General features: G+C 38.1%; 1 protein-coding gene across 1 annotated transcript in view; it reads right to left on the bottom strand.

Annotated features, from left to right (window-relative positions):
* Nucleotides 1-2,311: 2,311 nt before the first annotated feature.
* Nucleotides 2,312-16,294, bottom strand: part of LOC308706818 (neuropeptide FF receptor 1) — a gene marked incomplete at both ends in the record, with an annotated part of 15,213 nt that continues 1,230 nt past the window's right edge. The window contains 3 exons of the mRNA XM_081392683.1: nt 2,312-3,086; nt 9,519-9,618; nt 11,246-11,572. Coding sequence (XP_081248809.1) covers nt 2,312-3,086; nt 9,519-9,618; nt 11,246-11,572 — 1,202 coding nt within the window. The remainder of the gene's footprint in view (nt 3,087-9,518; nt 9,619-11,245; nt 11,573-16,294) is intronic.

Below are 16,294 nucleotides of genomic sequence, written 5' to 3' on the forward strand. Positions count from 1 at the left end.
AATTCATAATTATGAGATAAAAAGTTGGATTTGTCTTTTGTCTTTTGTTATAATTTTGATAGTCTTTTTTGGGGTCAAAATTATAGCATACTAAGTCATAACTCTGAGATGAAGAGTTGAAATGATGACATCAAATGTCAAATATGATAATCATATTATAATCATGACCAAATTATAATGAGAAGCATTAAGGGCTCGCTGTGGTTTTCCACAGAATGTTTAACATTTGAAAATAAAGAACTTTAGACAGCCATTAATATTAGTACTGTAAAATAAAATTGTTTCATAAATTATTACAATAATAGTTAAATATTATTATTAATATTAAATAGTATCATAATAATAATAGTAATTATTTTTATCATATTTTTCTTACTAGATGCAGTGAAATATCACAATAGTAATATTTGTTATTTTGAATATTTTTATTAAGTATTAATAATAATTATTATTATAGTCATATTGTCACAGTTCAGTTTTCCCGCCACTCCTTTGTTACCATGGTCACCATTATGAGTTCATTTGGTTCAGCTGTGTTTGATTAGTCATCCTCATTTGTGTTTGCTATATAAGTTGTTCTCTCACATCCATTCTCTGTCCGATCACCGTAAAAACGAAGCATTTATTTACTCAAGCTCTAATTACAGCTCGTTGGGGATCCATGGTGAGAAGTGACGTCACGGTACGAAGTGACGTACCAGTCGTCTGCATATGACCGCCTCCAGCGCGAGACAACTACGCCTCATTTCGCATCACGGCATCGCTGTCCCGCCACAGGTGTTCAGTCGACGTGCAGCGAGAGTCTGTCTGCAGAAGATCACGATGATGCAGATGTGTTGTTCCTGGCTGTGGACAAACTAAACGTTTGAAGACGCTGCCGAACGATCCAGACGTCAGGGGAAACTGGATGCAGTTTATTTTTTTGCGGACTTCCCAGTCACGGCAGTGTTCATTTAAGCGTGTGTTCTCTATGTTTCAAGGATGACTGTTTTGAGAACAAATCTCAGTATGATGCAAAAAAACTTTTGCTTTAAGATCAGGCCGTGCCGACTATTCTGGGCCCAACAACGACACCACAAACTGTAAGTAATGTATTTCATCTTAAAACTACTTTTAGCCAATGACGTTAGCTAATCATAACAGTGGGCGTTAACACTGAACTCTTAGAGGGGAAACGCCCCCAAAAGACTGTCTGAATCAGAGGATGAGAAACAGGGTGGGAAAAGGTCATAAATCACTAAAATTTAAAAGTTTTTTTTGCCCAAAAAGCTAGCCTGGAAATCCAGACCTAAATCTAAAAGATTAATGGTCTGGCGTCGACTAATGAAAATCGGCCAGCTCGAGGGCGGCACCAAGCATGCATTTGAAAATCTCACTGCACGCAATTGGATAACACTACGACCAATCACAACAATAAACCCCATACGCTTAGGTTTAGCTACCAGCGGAGATAACTGGTAGATTAGACTAAACAGCAAAAACGTCCTTCTTGCAAAGGAAGGATTCGAGCGGCGTCTTCTGTTCCTCTTTTAGATAAAAAGCCAAGTCTAACTCGTTCATTGTAGCGGCCAAAGCCTTTTTAAACAACTGGTGTTCATCCATAGCCATCTTGCAATGTTTACTAATGACTTCGACATCACAGCGCTGTCGTCATCTCGCCTCTGGCCCGCCTATATCAGATAACCCGATGTGATTGGTGCAGCTCAGATCGAGGGGCATATTTAATGAGCATCATTACTCGACACCAGAGTAACTCACTGAGCAAATTCAACTTGTGCTCTCGCAAAAACTCTGGATTTCCAGGCTAGTATGATGCTGGCTTTGCCAGAAAACGTGGCGTTAACTCTGAACTCTTAAAGGGGAAACGCCCCCAAAACAGTCTGTCTGAATCAGAGGATGAGAAACAGGGTGGGAAAAGGTCATAAATTACTTAAATTTAAAAAAAAAATGTCCAAAAAGCTATAGTAATACTATAATTGCACCTAAGGGAACATAATAAAACAAAAACAAAAACCATGTCATGACCCCTTTAAGTGTGTGTGGATCAACCTGTTTGCCTGTCTTGGAAAAAGTTGGAAAAACTTTGTATCTGAAATGATCGTCTTCTTCGTCTGCCTTCCTGCACCCCACCGTGACACACACATATATATATATATATATATATATATATATATATATATATTTTTTTTTTTAAATCGGCCAACCTCTGCAGCCGTATAAACAAGCCTAGCAAAACTGGAGCTTCTTTTTTTTTCTCTTCATAAAAAATGGCAATGGCGTTTTGTGTTGCAGTGTTTGTGTTTGTTGTTTTTCAGTCCAGATCCTCGAGCACCAGCTCATCCTGCTGTTCTCCGGTGCAGAAATCTCTCCTGTCGTTTCCCTGAGCGTTAGCCGCGTCTCCGTCCGCAAACACGCGGTTGTGTTTCCAGGTGCCGGTGCGTCTCGGCTCCTTCACAACACACACACCCAACCGGAATGCCGCCTGGAACCCGCGCCGGAAGTTCTCGTTGAAGTATCCGTACACCACGGGGTTCACGCTGCTGTTGAAGAACGCTAGCCAGTGCGCGAACGGGAAGATGTACACGGCCACCAGGTCTAGCTGCGCGGGTGATAGATTCCCGTAATCCGTTAGCATCATGAGGATCCAGAGCGGGAGCCAGGACACGGTGAACAGCAGCGCCACCATTATCAACATGTTCACCACTCGAAGCTTCCGGCGGAAAACCCTGCGGCTCTCGTCCTCCGCGCGCGCGTCGCGGATGGAGGCGGGAGACTTGACTAGCTTGACGGCGATACGCGTGTACATGATGACGATGAGCGTGACCGGAGCCAGGTAGATGTGTGAGAACAGGACCGTGGTGTAGATCTTCCTCATGCTGCGCTCGGGCCAGGCCTCCCAGCAGGTGAACAGCGGGTACGTGATGTTGTCCCGGTCCACCATGAAGTGCAGGACGTCCTGGGAGACAGTTAGCGTGACGGCGGAGGGACACATGATGGCGATGGCTAACGCCCAGATGAAGGCGATGCTAATGATGGCCTGACGCTGCGTTAGCTTACGCTGGAACGGATACACGATGCAACGGAACCTAGGAGGAAGAAGAGGAGGTTATCGGAGCAGTTAACCTTTTTAAATTAGGTTAACCACTTTATTAATCCCACAAGGACCAATTAAATTAGGGCAGTGGCATCACATCACAAGCTAAAAACAAACGTACATACACATCTACATATTACAACATTCCAATACACCTTGCTTTATAGTAAAATTCACACAAGGGGGAAGAGAGGAGAAAAAAAAAGAAAAAGGAAAAAAAAACCTCAAGAATCCTCAATAAGAAAATTTGTACAAATACGAATGGCTTCTGGTACAAAAGTGAACTTGTATCGATTTGTTAGACACCTGATATTTCTTAAAGCAGTGGTATAATGCCCTTTTCACAAGATGTAAAGTAAGTCTCTGATGTCCTCAGAGTGTGTGTGTGAAGTTTTAGCTCAAAATACCCCACAGATATTTTTATATAGCATGTTAAAATTGTCACTTTTTCAGGGTGAGCAAAAACACACCGTTTTGTGTCTGTCCCTTTAAATGCAAATGAGCTGCTGCTCCCGGCACAGGGGGCGGAGCTTCAACAGCTTGTGTCATTTTACCTCACACACACATGCACTAAAAATTTCTAAAACTTTTAGCCTTTTATGTTTAAACCGGAGTCGGACAAAGATGGAGAGACTCGAGAAGAAGTGACAACATGTAGACCATTTCTGAAGGGGTTAGTTGATGAATTTATGTAGCTTATGTGTAGTTATCTTCTAGTCATTGATTAGCATATTCTGTCTTAATCTATAAATCGTGTTCAGGGGGCGGGGTTTATGTCAATTCTAGGGTTGGTGATGTCACTAACCCGGGAGGAATGTGGTGTAGTCTCTACCAGCCGTTTGTTGTAGTCCTTAAAAAGCGATTTATTTAAAAGCAAATATCTCCCTTTGCTTTGAACTTTGAGCGTTGTAACTTTGCAGATGTTGTTTATGATCAAACAGCAACATTACACACTAACTAAAGTTAGAAAAGTCAAATCATAATCAGCCACCCCTTTAAACTTCTGGCTGAGTGCAGTTGCTCAAAACTCAAACGCTCTCAATAAAGGTATTATAAAATGTATACAGTATAGGCTTTTTAACACTAAAGAAGTTCAATTTTCTAAGAACAAACATTCTCTGATGTGCTTTCTTAAGAATAACCTCTGTATTTTGCTAAAACTTTAGGGTTGTGTCAAAAATGGTTCCTAAATACTTAAACTCTTCTACTCTGTCGACCTCTTTATCCTGAATAAACACTGGTTGTACCATTGGAGCATTTTCCAAAACACAAGAGAAAATAATCATGCTTTGGTGAATCAAATCAGCCAAGGTAAAGTCGAAGTTATGATATTAAAAATGTATATTTTGACATTATGACAAGTCAAAAAATATAAAAAAGTCATGTACAAAAAATTATTTAAAAACAATGTATGAGATTAATCCAATTATGACCAAAACAATCCAAATTATGAGATTAAAAATGTACATTTTGAGATAAAAAAAATTGGAAATTAAATTATTTTAAGTAAAAAAATATAACAGTCAAAATTATAATATATTATGTCCTAATTAGGTGATTAATTATGAGAAAATTATGAGATTAAAAAGTCTAAATTTAAACAAAATTGAAATTGACAGAAAAGCTGAAATTTTGAGATAAAAAAATCCAAATTATAGCATTAAAAATTTAATGATGTCATAATTGAAGTCATAATTATAAGAAAAAAGTCAAATTTTTGACATACTAATTCATAATAATGAGATAAAAAGTCAAAACATTTTAATTTATGTACATGTTTTCATGTTTACATGTTATGTATCATTGTTTTATAATGTTTAATTATGATTTGGCAAAGCATGATTTTTTTATTACATGGCGGAAAGCATCCACTTGAGGAAGAGACCGTCTGACATGTATAAAGTGACCAATCACAGGTGGGTTAATCTGAAATACATGACATCACAGTAACAAACCAGTACTGAGAAAATAGCATGTAGATTCTGTGATAATAGTAAAAGTACTGATTATTTCACAGACCGAAAACAAAGTGCAATTTTCTTCAGAATCTATATTCTTCCATCAGATATCACCTCAAACTAAAGATTTGAGGACCAATTTGTTTTGTTTTTGCTTTTATTTAGATGCTGAAATAGATGCTAAAACAATAATAGACCTGATTTTAAAAGCTTAAATAATCTGATGCATAATCTGTTTTTATTATTTTACAGACAAAAAGCAAAGTGAGCTCACACACGCTGACTCATGGATGTTGAGGAAAGCCAGCGGGTCAGACTGAACCTGGCAATTTCTGCTTCTGTGTACAATGTGTGCGAGACAGTCGGCAAACAGACTGAGCGATCGCCGTCTGAGAACGAGTCTCTGCAAAATACTGCTTTGTTCAAAACAAAAGACTGTAACACAAAACAATGTGACAAATCTGTAAAATGCTTGATGTTTGTAAAGCTGTGTGTGTGTGTGTGTGTCAGGTCTATTTTACAGACGCTCTCACTGTGACATCAGCTGTCATCATCTACTTTTAAGAGCTTTTAAGAACTGTTTTGACTTGCTTTCTTCTGTTCGACACAATGGAAATGTTCATCTGTTGTTCCTCTCCACAATGCCATTACATTGTGAACACGTCGGTCAATCAATGTCTAAACACAACTTTTATATTGCCGTAGTTGATTTTGCAAGTCTTCTGAAGTCACAAGATAGCTGAATGTTTTTGCATTTCACAGAAGAAAGAGAGTCAAGCATTTTTTTATTTTTTTTTTGATGGAAAATGCTTTTGGAGTCAGCTTTTCTACTTCAAAAATGTCACATTTACTTACTGTTTGAAGGTCAGTAAAAAACGGCAGAAGGATTAATTGGCTTAATCTTCAAAGAGACCATATTACGGCCTTGATAAAGTCTTGATGTTTTCAGGCTCTACTAGAACAGGTTTTCCTGCTTGAATGTTGATTATTTTCCTCATATTCTCCATTGTTGCGGCTCCTCTCTTCCCAGTCTGTCAGTAACGCTCTGTTTACTTCCTGTCTCCATGAAGCCCCTCCTTCTGAAAAGCACACTGTGCTCTGATTGGTCGGCTGGAGCAGTGTGTTGTGATTGGTCGAGCGCTTCAAGCGTGTTTGGGAAATGTCCCGCCCCTTTCCATAACCACCAGTTTCAACACACTACTACTTACAGACCCGACTCGATTCTCCCTTTTCTGTCATAAATACTAGTATCCTCAACAACTACGCTCCAAAGAAATGGAATCTGCGAGGATTTCCAGTCCGGATTTAGACCGTATCATAGTACTAAGACTGCTCTCATTAGAGTTACAAATGATTTACTCTTATCATCCGATCGCGGTTGTATCTCTCTATTAGTGTTACTGGACTTTAATGCTGAATTTGATACCATCAACCACAACATTCTTTTGAAGAGACTATAAAATCATGTTGGCATTAGTGGAATTGCATTGGCATGGTTCAAATGGTTATCAAATAGTTATCTGACCGTCAATTTATAGAAGTAAATGAAGAAGTGTCATATCAATCCAAGTTCAGTATGGAGGGCCCTAATGCTCGATACTTGATACAAAATTGAAATTGACAGAAAAGCTGAAATTTTGAGATAAAAAAAATTCAAATTATGGCATACAAATTTAAATGATATAATTGAAGTCATAATTATAAGAAAAAAGTCAAAATTTTGACATACTAATTCATAATAATGAGATAAAAAGTCAAAACATTTTAATTTATGTACATGCATCATTGTTGTATAATGTTTAATTATGTAAACTACGAAACATAACAATTCACAAAATTAACGGAATGCATAGTTGATGATTAGTAATTTCCTACTACTAAATTCTGAAAAAAAACAAAAAAAAAAAAACATATTCTTATTATTGGACCAAAAACCTCTGCACATAATAACCCAGAAACACTTGAAGAGGGAACATATCACACCTGTGTTAGCATCCCTTCATTGGTTACCTGTTCAATTCAGAGTTGATTTTAAGGTTTTAGTATTTGTATTTAAAGCACGTCATAGTTTTGCCCCAACTTATATTTCAGATCTCCTCCATTTCTCCTCTCCTGAGAGAATGCTCAGATCCTCCACCCAGCTATTATTGATTATCCAAGGGTGACGGGGCTTTCTCAGTTCTTGGTCCAAAGCTCTGGAATTCCTTACCTTTTTCCATTAGATCATCCCCTACGCTATCCATATTTAAATCATCTCTTAAAACATTATTTTTTCCTCAGGCTTATGCTTAATCTGATTACACTTTTAGTTTTAATTGTTTAATTTGCTTGATGATGTTTTGTATTACATCTATTATTTTCATAGATCAGGGAACGGCAACTGGCGGCCCGCGGGCCAAAACTGGCCCGTCAGCAATATTTTCTGGCCCGCCGGATTATTTTGGCAGTCCTAAATGCTGTACAAAACTCTTCCACTACTTGAGAAAAGCCGTAGTCGCGCGGCGATTTCACCGCCGCATACTGTGTGAAACGCCCATAGGGAATAATGCGGCGCGGGATTACGTTTTAAAGTATAACTGTGCGTTCACAACGGACGTGAATAGCGCGTCAAATTCGCGCCTGCCGCGTCTAGTTATACGCTTGACCACTTTGTGTCCATTCGCGCGTCAAAAGACGGTAGCGGTCAGAACTCTGGTGTACTTTGGACGGAGCGTGCGGTCTGACTGACAATAGCCAACTCCCGACATCTTTTGACAGCGTATCCGCACTTAATTCTGACCGCCTGTACACCTAGCTCTGAGGAGCTGTTTGGTACTGAAACCATTGTCAGTCAACAACATTCTTTTTTTGCAAGGATGTTTGAAATAGTTCGACAGAAAATAGCCTACTTCATTTCGTCAGTAGGGCAATATGATTTTCGTTTATGTTGCTTAGAAACTTGAGTGATAGGCTTTGTCCTATTTAATTCATGTTATTTATATTTCATATTTTTTTTCTGTGACATTTTTTTTCTCTGCTGACAGTACAATGTTAAAATAGCCTAATATTTATACTGACACGAACACAATTTTTGTATAGCATTTATAATTATTATAGGCTACTCCAATCTCCTTCTTTCCATTAGAGACATTTGAATGTGAGATTATGGAAACGAGATCTAAATTTTGTGGACCCGTCAGGTCGGGAAATAAAGCGGGTGAACACCGAGTGTATTTTAAGCGGTTGCTGAATAGAACCTTGTGGGAGCGGGACGAAAAAAAACAGTCCCACGCAGACCTCCTTAAACCTTAGGTGTGTATGTGTGTGTCCCCGAATAAATAATAATAATAAAAAAGGAATAAAGTTCAAAAGTCGGACTGTACGGAATGAGGCATGATTGCTATTCACACCTTTATTAAAATGGCTGTAATATGTTACCACAATAGTAGCCTACTTGATCTGTTTAAAATGGTTTCCTTGATATATGCATAAGGTGTTAAATTAAAACTTAAAAATCAAAATTTAAATTTGTCTAATCCAGTAATTCATTTTTTCTATTTTTGATCTGAGCACAATCAGAAAATCAGAAAACCCGTCCTTATTTTTTTTTTTTTTCATTTCAGTTTAGGAAATAAATAATGGAAAAACAAGTCGTTTTTCATCTTTTTATTTTTGGTTTTAATTTGAAAAAAAAAAAAACGATTGAATGAATGATCCACGGACGGTGACGGACCCATCATATTCCGCAATTATAGGCCTATATAAGAGTATTTAATTTGTATCCATAGGCCTACTCTGTGTAGCTGGCCCGCCATCTACTGGCTAAAAAAAATATTGGCCCGCGGCCAAAGTTACTTGCCGACCCCTGTCATAGATGTTAGGAAAGCATGTGTGTGTGCTCTTTGATACCAGTCTTTCATTTGAAAGTCACGTTTCTAGCATCTGTAAAACCGCATTCTTCCCTCTTAAAAATATATCTAAATTACGACATATGCTCTCAATGTCAAATGCAGAACAGTTAGTTCATGTGTTCATATGTTCATTATTGTAATGCTCTACTGGGTGGTTGCCCTGCACGCTTAATAAACAAACTACAGCTAGTTCAAAACGCAGCAGCTCGAGTTCTTACCAGAACCAGGAAGTATGACCATATTAGCCCGGTTCTGTCAACACTGCACTGGCTCCCTATTAAACATTGCATGCATTTTAAAATCTTGCTAATTATGTACAAAGCACTAAATGGTTTAGCTCCGCAGTTCTTAAGCGAGCTCTTAACGTATTATAGTCCTTCACGTCTATTGCGATCTCAAAACTCTGGCCAGTTGATAATACCTAGAACATGTACTGGTTTTAGATGTAGAGTAGTAGTAGATGAGCAGGTAAGCTTGTGTCTTTACAGGTCAGAAGGTCACAAACATTGAGTTTCATCCTGAAGAGGGTGTTTGTAATCCCATGTGAAGTGCAGGCCGGGTGAGAGAGTTATTAACCTTTCCACTGCGATCGCCACCAGCGTGAAGACAGACGCCGAGACTGAAGCTCCCTGGACGAGTCCACTCATTTTACAGATCACTACATCAAACGGCCAACCTGTGCCAGAGATAATGACAGGCAGAGAGAGAAGAGCACTTTATGTACAGCTCAAAGAAAACCCATTTCTACACCTCAAAACAACCTGTTTATGAGAGGAATTCATAAAATTTGATTTGAAGCAAGTGTGCTGTATATTTACTTATATATACGCTGTATTCTACTATATTTTTCTACTTCCCGTGATGAAACTGTATTTAAAGCGCAACAAGCTTTCCTGTGGCTCAAACAGCTCATTGGTGCTTGCAACGCAAAGGTCATGGGTTCGATTCCCAGGGAAAGCAAGAACTGATAAGAACGTAAATGTGTACCTTGAAATGCAATGCAAGTCGCTTTGGATAAAAGCGTCTGCCAAATGCATAAATGTAAATGTAATGCAACAAATCAACAAAATCAGCTGGCATAGGGTTGCTTTACACAACACATGGTTTGTATGCAAATGATGAACAACACAGGATTTCATCTGAGTCAACAGTGTGTAATTATAACAGCATGCACACAAACACTGGACACATGTAGATGTTGTTTTAACATGCTGAGCGTCTGAAGTGACTCAGTAAGAGCATAAAGACCCTGTGCTGTTAACGGCTTTAAAAGCCCTACATTACATTTACTTCAGTTTTTCTCTCTCCTGCATTTCCTAACCTTGACAGTAATGCATGAAAGCATTATGCAACTGTCACCAGAATCCCGCACAGGTACGAGCCGCTGAAACCTGCCGGACTAACAGCTCTTCCCTCGCACTTTGCGATAAATTACTGATATTTACTGCAAAGACTCCAGATAAGTGAAGAGGAAAAAAGGTTCACCCTGAAATGCATTTGTACTTCAGAGCGCAGATGCATCAGTGAAACTGTGCAAGTCATGAAGGTGTGTGTGTTTGAATCAAAGGAATCATTCAATACCTGGAGGACAAACACTGTAGGACGACACACACACAACTGTAACACTTTGTGCTAGAGGTTTAATCACTATCAGAACTAGCAGATACTTACATAAAATGCATATAAATATCAATATCTGCCAATAATATGTCTTAGTAAGATGATATTTAAATGCTCAGTTTTATGACCAACGCTGTGTATTTTTAAAACATATAATGCAATGCAATACAATGATGATTGAGAGATGAACTGATAAACCTTCCTCAAAAGCCTGATGATCATATTTGATACTCATGATTTTTCTATAAAATGATGTTTGGATAATCAAGTTAAAAGCTATAATAATCAAAGCTATGTTGTTTCAGTCCAGTAAGTGTTCGCCTTGAAATATGACTAATAATATCAAAGTTATTCTTACGTTTACCTTATAATAATCAGAGCAGATTTGACAGCAGAAAGACACGTGAGCTGAAGGAGGACGTTTGTACAATTAAACTAAAGATAAAACAGTCTCTAAACTATCAGTCAGAGACAGAAGAACTGGAGGAGATTGTGTGCGACAGGAAAGTTTTGATCATTTAGAGTTCGAGTTGATAAATTTGATTGAAAAAAGCATGAAATGGACTCTTGTACTATAAAGTGATGAGTCACATGACACCTACGGCTTAGGTGATTGGCTGAGAGCTCATGAAGATGGCAGCATGGAGTTTGCATGTGAAGACTAACAGCAAACCTTCATGTACCTGTGATCAGGTTGTCCACCAGCGTGATGGGAAGGCATAAGATGCCCACTAACAGGTCGCTGATGGCCAGGTTGAGTATGAAGATGTTGGTGACGGTTCGCATCTGCCGGTTTTTCAGCACAATGAAACACACCAGGAGGTTTCCCAGCATGCACAGCGAGAAGATGAGCAGGTAGGCCAGGATGAAGATGGTGGCCACCGCGAGCGAATGCTGGTAATACGGTAAGAGCGTGATGTTTCTGCTGTCGTTGAAGAGCGCGGTGTGGTTAGCGCTGATGTTCTCGGTGTAAAGCACGTTGAAATCCATTGCTGAGAGAGTTTCCAAATCTAAGGCAGAAAACAGAGATCAGTGACTCTTGCAGGAATCTTTCTCAATGTTTTTTGGCTTGTACGAACATCTAAACATACTAAAATCAAGATGCATTTACTTGAGTTGCAAAATGACAGATGTTTACTGAAAAATGTATTTAAGTTTAGCCAAAAACATTCAGCAAAAGGGGTCAAAAGAATGAACCTTTCCCTTTGAATTAAGATTATTTTTCTGATCCCATTGGCTCATTTGTTCTCATTTTAGAAAATTATTTTCTTTGCACTCTTTGTCATGTTCTCATTTGCAATTGTGGCACTAAATAATGCATTAAACTGAGCCATTAGTGTGCTTTTCTCATGTTAGTCACTTGATCTGCAATATCTAAATGTAGCTGCATGATGTGGTCAGAGAGCCAGAAACTGAAGGCAAATTGTTTAAATTGCTTTTAATGTGATGCACTTTGAACTTTATGTCAAGTTTCAGATGTTATGAGCATGTGACATTCATTTTAACTCATCAAACTCTGATGGTGATGTGTGATCGTCAACGAGTGGATCTCTGAGCTGAGCGAGTGAGCGGAGGCGGGGCTCATTTGCATATTCATAGAACCTTGTATACTTAATGAGGCATGGGTGTCGAGTTATATTCAAGATATTTTAAGGCATGAAGCCATTTTTTTCCCAAGGAAAAAACGCTAAAATATGTAATTTTGGAGATCAGAGATGAGTTTTAAGGGATAAAATTATTGACTGGGGTACTTATACCATGATCACTTGCCAAATAACACATTTTTAAAACATTAGTTTATATATTTTTTAATACACTTTTACAATCGAAATCTAAAGTTTTTACAAACAATAACTTGGTTTCCCTGGTTACGCCTGTGACGTTTTTTTTACTAGGTGTCCTCTATCACTTTTTAATGGATACCCTGCAGCCAATCAGAATCGAGTATTCACCCAGACCATGGTATAAGATAAATATATAGTATATATATATATATATATATTATTATTTTTTAAATGTTATAATAGTAATTTTCTATGAATTATCTCTATGAATAAAAAAAAAAAAAACATTGAGATCTTCTTTAAAGTGAATTTGACAAATTATGGTCCCATTTTATATAGAAATAAGGGGTGTTATGTCCATTGGTGGTATTTTTAAACTCCATTGTTGACTCTTAATGCACGCACCGCAACAGACTTTTAAAAATGGTGGTTGAGATAAAATGCTGCGTAAACTCAACCAATCAAAATGTGGCATGAACTCGACCAATCAGCATGTCCAGCGCCCAAGTCCCACCCCTGATGATTCCTGAACTTAGTACCTCGCCGGCAGGGACTTTCGGAGGGGGAAATATTTACCCAGAACTTGATTTAGACTCTGGTTTGATAATGGTAAAAGACCGTAAAAATGCTACAGTGAAAACTGTTGATTGGCTAACAGAAAGTTTCTGTACTATATACGGTAAATAACTGTGATAGATCGAACCGTAAATTGACATTCCCACAATTCCCTGCATGACATTTCACATTTGATGTATTTTTGTTGAAATTACTTGGTTTTTTCACCCCTTATGAGATTCCATCCCGAGTCTTTTGGCCTCATCTTGAGTTATTGCAGACGAGCTTGTTATGTGCAGTGTTTTGGCGTATAATGGCATTTGATCTTCAGCATTTTCTGCCAGGATTTGTAGTTGTATCTGAGATAAACCACCCTAGACTTCAACTCGCATGTCAGCATCTCCAGCATGAATGAGATCTTCTTCCCACAGCGAGCACACGGTGTTCCCTAAATGAGTTTAATAGCTAGAACTGAGTGGCAGTGAGTGCTCTGTGTGTCGTCTGTTTAGTGTTGATCAGATCCGTTTCAGCCTCGACTGCAGAGGCTCATCGCAAGCTTAGCCGATGTGGGCCGAACTTTCTCATGTTGTTGTTTTTGTGCGGAGGGAACGGATGTGATTTGGAAATAATAAATCACTGTCACGAGTGCCGGTGGGCAGGTTAATTTGGCTTCTGTGTCAACGAGCAATATTGCACTCCTACTCTATTAATTACTCTTTGTCTTGGGAACCATTAGTGTCTCACCGATTGCTTCTTGCTCTCTGAAACATGTTCATCTCTGCTGATTGAGGAGACGCAGCGTGTCTCGTCTCTGCATCTGCTAACCCTGCTGGTTAAATGTCCTCTTTAAGGGGCTGTGGTTTCTGAGAAACGCTGTTGATATTTGAAATCACCGAAACAAACACAAAACTGCCCTCAATAATATTCCAGTCATGTGATTAAACTGATCAGCGCAGATGATGAAGCTCAAACTGTACACAATATTTGAAATCACCGAAACAAACACAAAAGGACACACCCTTATTTTGATAGCTCCGCCCCCAAATTCACGAGCACATGCGACTCAGGCTCCTCCCCCCTCATGAGTGGACACGCCCCTTACTGCTGATTGGCTACATGCGACTCAGGCTCCTCCACCTCATGAGTGAACACGCCCCTTACTGCTGATTGGCTACAGGTGACTCAGACTCCTCCCCCCTCATGAGTGGACACGCCCCTCACTGCTGATTGGCTACATGTGACTCAGGCTCCTCCCCCTAATTAATGGACACGCCCCTTACTGCTGATTGGCTACAAGTGTTTTTTGTTGCTCTGTCTGATCCATTTCTCAGAAATCGCAATCTTTAATGATAGTGATCCTCTGTTAATTTCATCAGATTATCACAGATGATGCAGGTTAGACGAAAAGAAGCTTCCAACCTTATTAGAATCAACTAATAGAGCTTTTTGATGTCGCCTGTCAGAACATCTGACGCTTCAGAGATGAAGGAGGGAATCTGCCTCTCTCTCTTCTCTCCAAAACGGCCCTCAATAATATTCCAGTCATGTGATTAAACTGACCAGGTTTTATGATCATAACTCTTTCATTGATGTTGGCTTTACTCAGTTATAGTGGAAACATGATCTTCAGGGTGAATATGAGCTTTGCTGCAGTTGTTCTCTGTCATTCAGATTTCAGACACTATCCTTCAAGCATTCGACGGTCCCTATCACATATTCTTCTTCACTGATGAAGTCTTGCCATGTGTTCACAGTCATAATCATAAAGACGGTTGTTGTTAAAACACACAAAGCTTACAGATGCTCATGATTTGCTCTTTTCACACTCGGCTTGAACTAAACACTGCTGAAAACCACTGATACAAACTACAGATCAATATGAAATTGCCTTTTCACTGCAATACAGCGGCACTCTGATCATTTCAAGATTTGTCAGGTATCATATATTGTCCTCTAGTGTTATTTTATCAACATAATTCATCATATTTTATAATTCTTTTAATTCTTTGTCTCAATAAAATTAAACCACAGTATTTGTCTGCTGTATGTACACTCAGAAAAAAAGGTACAAAAGCTGTCACTGGGACAGTTCCCTTCAAAAGGGTTCTAATATGTACCATTTAGCTACTAATATGTATTTGTTTGGTACCAATATGTACCTTTGAGGGACTAATATGCACTCTTTAGGTGTACCTTTTTGAAAAGGTACCGCCACAGTGACAGCTTTTGTCCCTTTTTTTCTGAGAGTGTATGTATTCTTCATCCGGGTGGATGACTTGACATATTTCAGGCTGTGTTCATGATTTGCTATCTGATAGCATAACTGAAAACATAAAAAAAAAAGATTAAATAAATGTGTGTTTTTTATGAGCTCATAATAATTGAGAAAACCTTTGCACTTAATTTTATAACTATATGCAATAAAGCGAAAACATTATGATCCGTGATGCATCTAAATTATGCACTTTTACTTATACTGTACATTAAGCATCATTTTTAACTTGAAATATTGATGCTGAATAGCATTCGTGTTTGCTGTAATATCTGCAGGGCAGCAGAAACATCTGTAATCACAAAGTTTCGATTGGAGAGCACTGAATGGTTGCCATAATTATATACTATGGGACTGACTGTGGTAGTTTCATGTTATTTGTTTGATAGTACTTTAAACTTTTGAAAGGGAAGTATTGAATGAGATCAATGTATATGTTTAGAGGTTTACTGTCCCTGTTTTACCACTAATACTGCTTCTTATTTTTCTTCTTTTTTGGTGCATGTACAACCAAACTTATTTATTAGATAAATTAACATACATTGCATTTAATAATGTATTGCATTTAAATCAAACATAGATTTAACTTTAATAGTCAATAAATATTAAATAATATTGATAAGACATAATTTTTAATGTTAATATAAAATAATAAAGTGTAATTAATAATATACATTTATTATTAAGTTTAATATTTTTAATATATTTTTATTATTTTAATTATATTTTGTTAATTTTCATTAACACTGTTTGTGCTTAACCATGCAAAAGGTTTGCAAGTTGATCTCATGTGATGTTTGTTTGCTGTCGGTTAGTTATATGATTAAAGTTAGATGTACAGATTCTATTATGAAAGTTAGAAATATGATATAATGAATAAGTTCTTACCTTGTAAAGTGTGCGGATCCTGAATCTGTTGATGTGATGTGACACATCAGCACTGAATCCCAGCTCTCATTAATTACCATCACATGCTAATGAGTTTCCCGGGCACATGCGAAGTGCTGAAATAATAGATGAAATGTCGATGCATTCAGATATGAAAACATAACACACATTCCTGCTCGGATGCGCGAACCGCACTGCGCGCGACTGAGAGAGAGAGAGAGAGAGAGAGAGAG

The sequence above is a fragment of the Scardinius erythrophthalmus genome (genome assembly GCF_964197995.2).
Source record: "Scardinius erythrophthalmus genome assembly, chromosome: 18".
NCBI lineage: Eukaryota > Metazoa > Chordata > Actinopteri > Cypriniformes > Leuciscidae > Scardinius > Scardinius erythrophthalmus.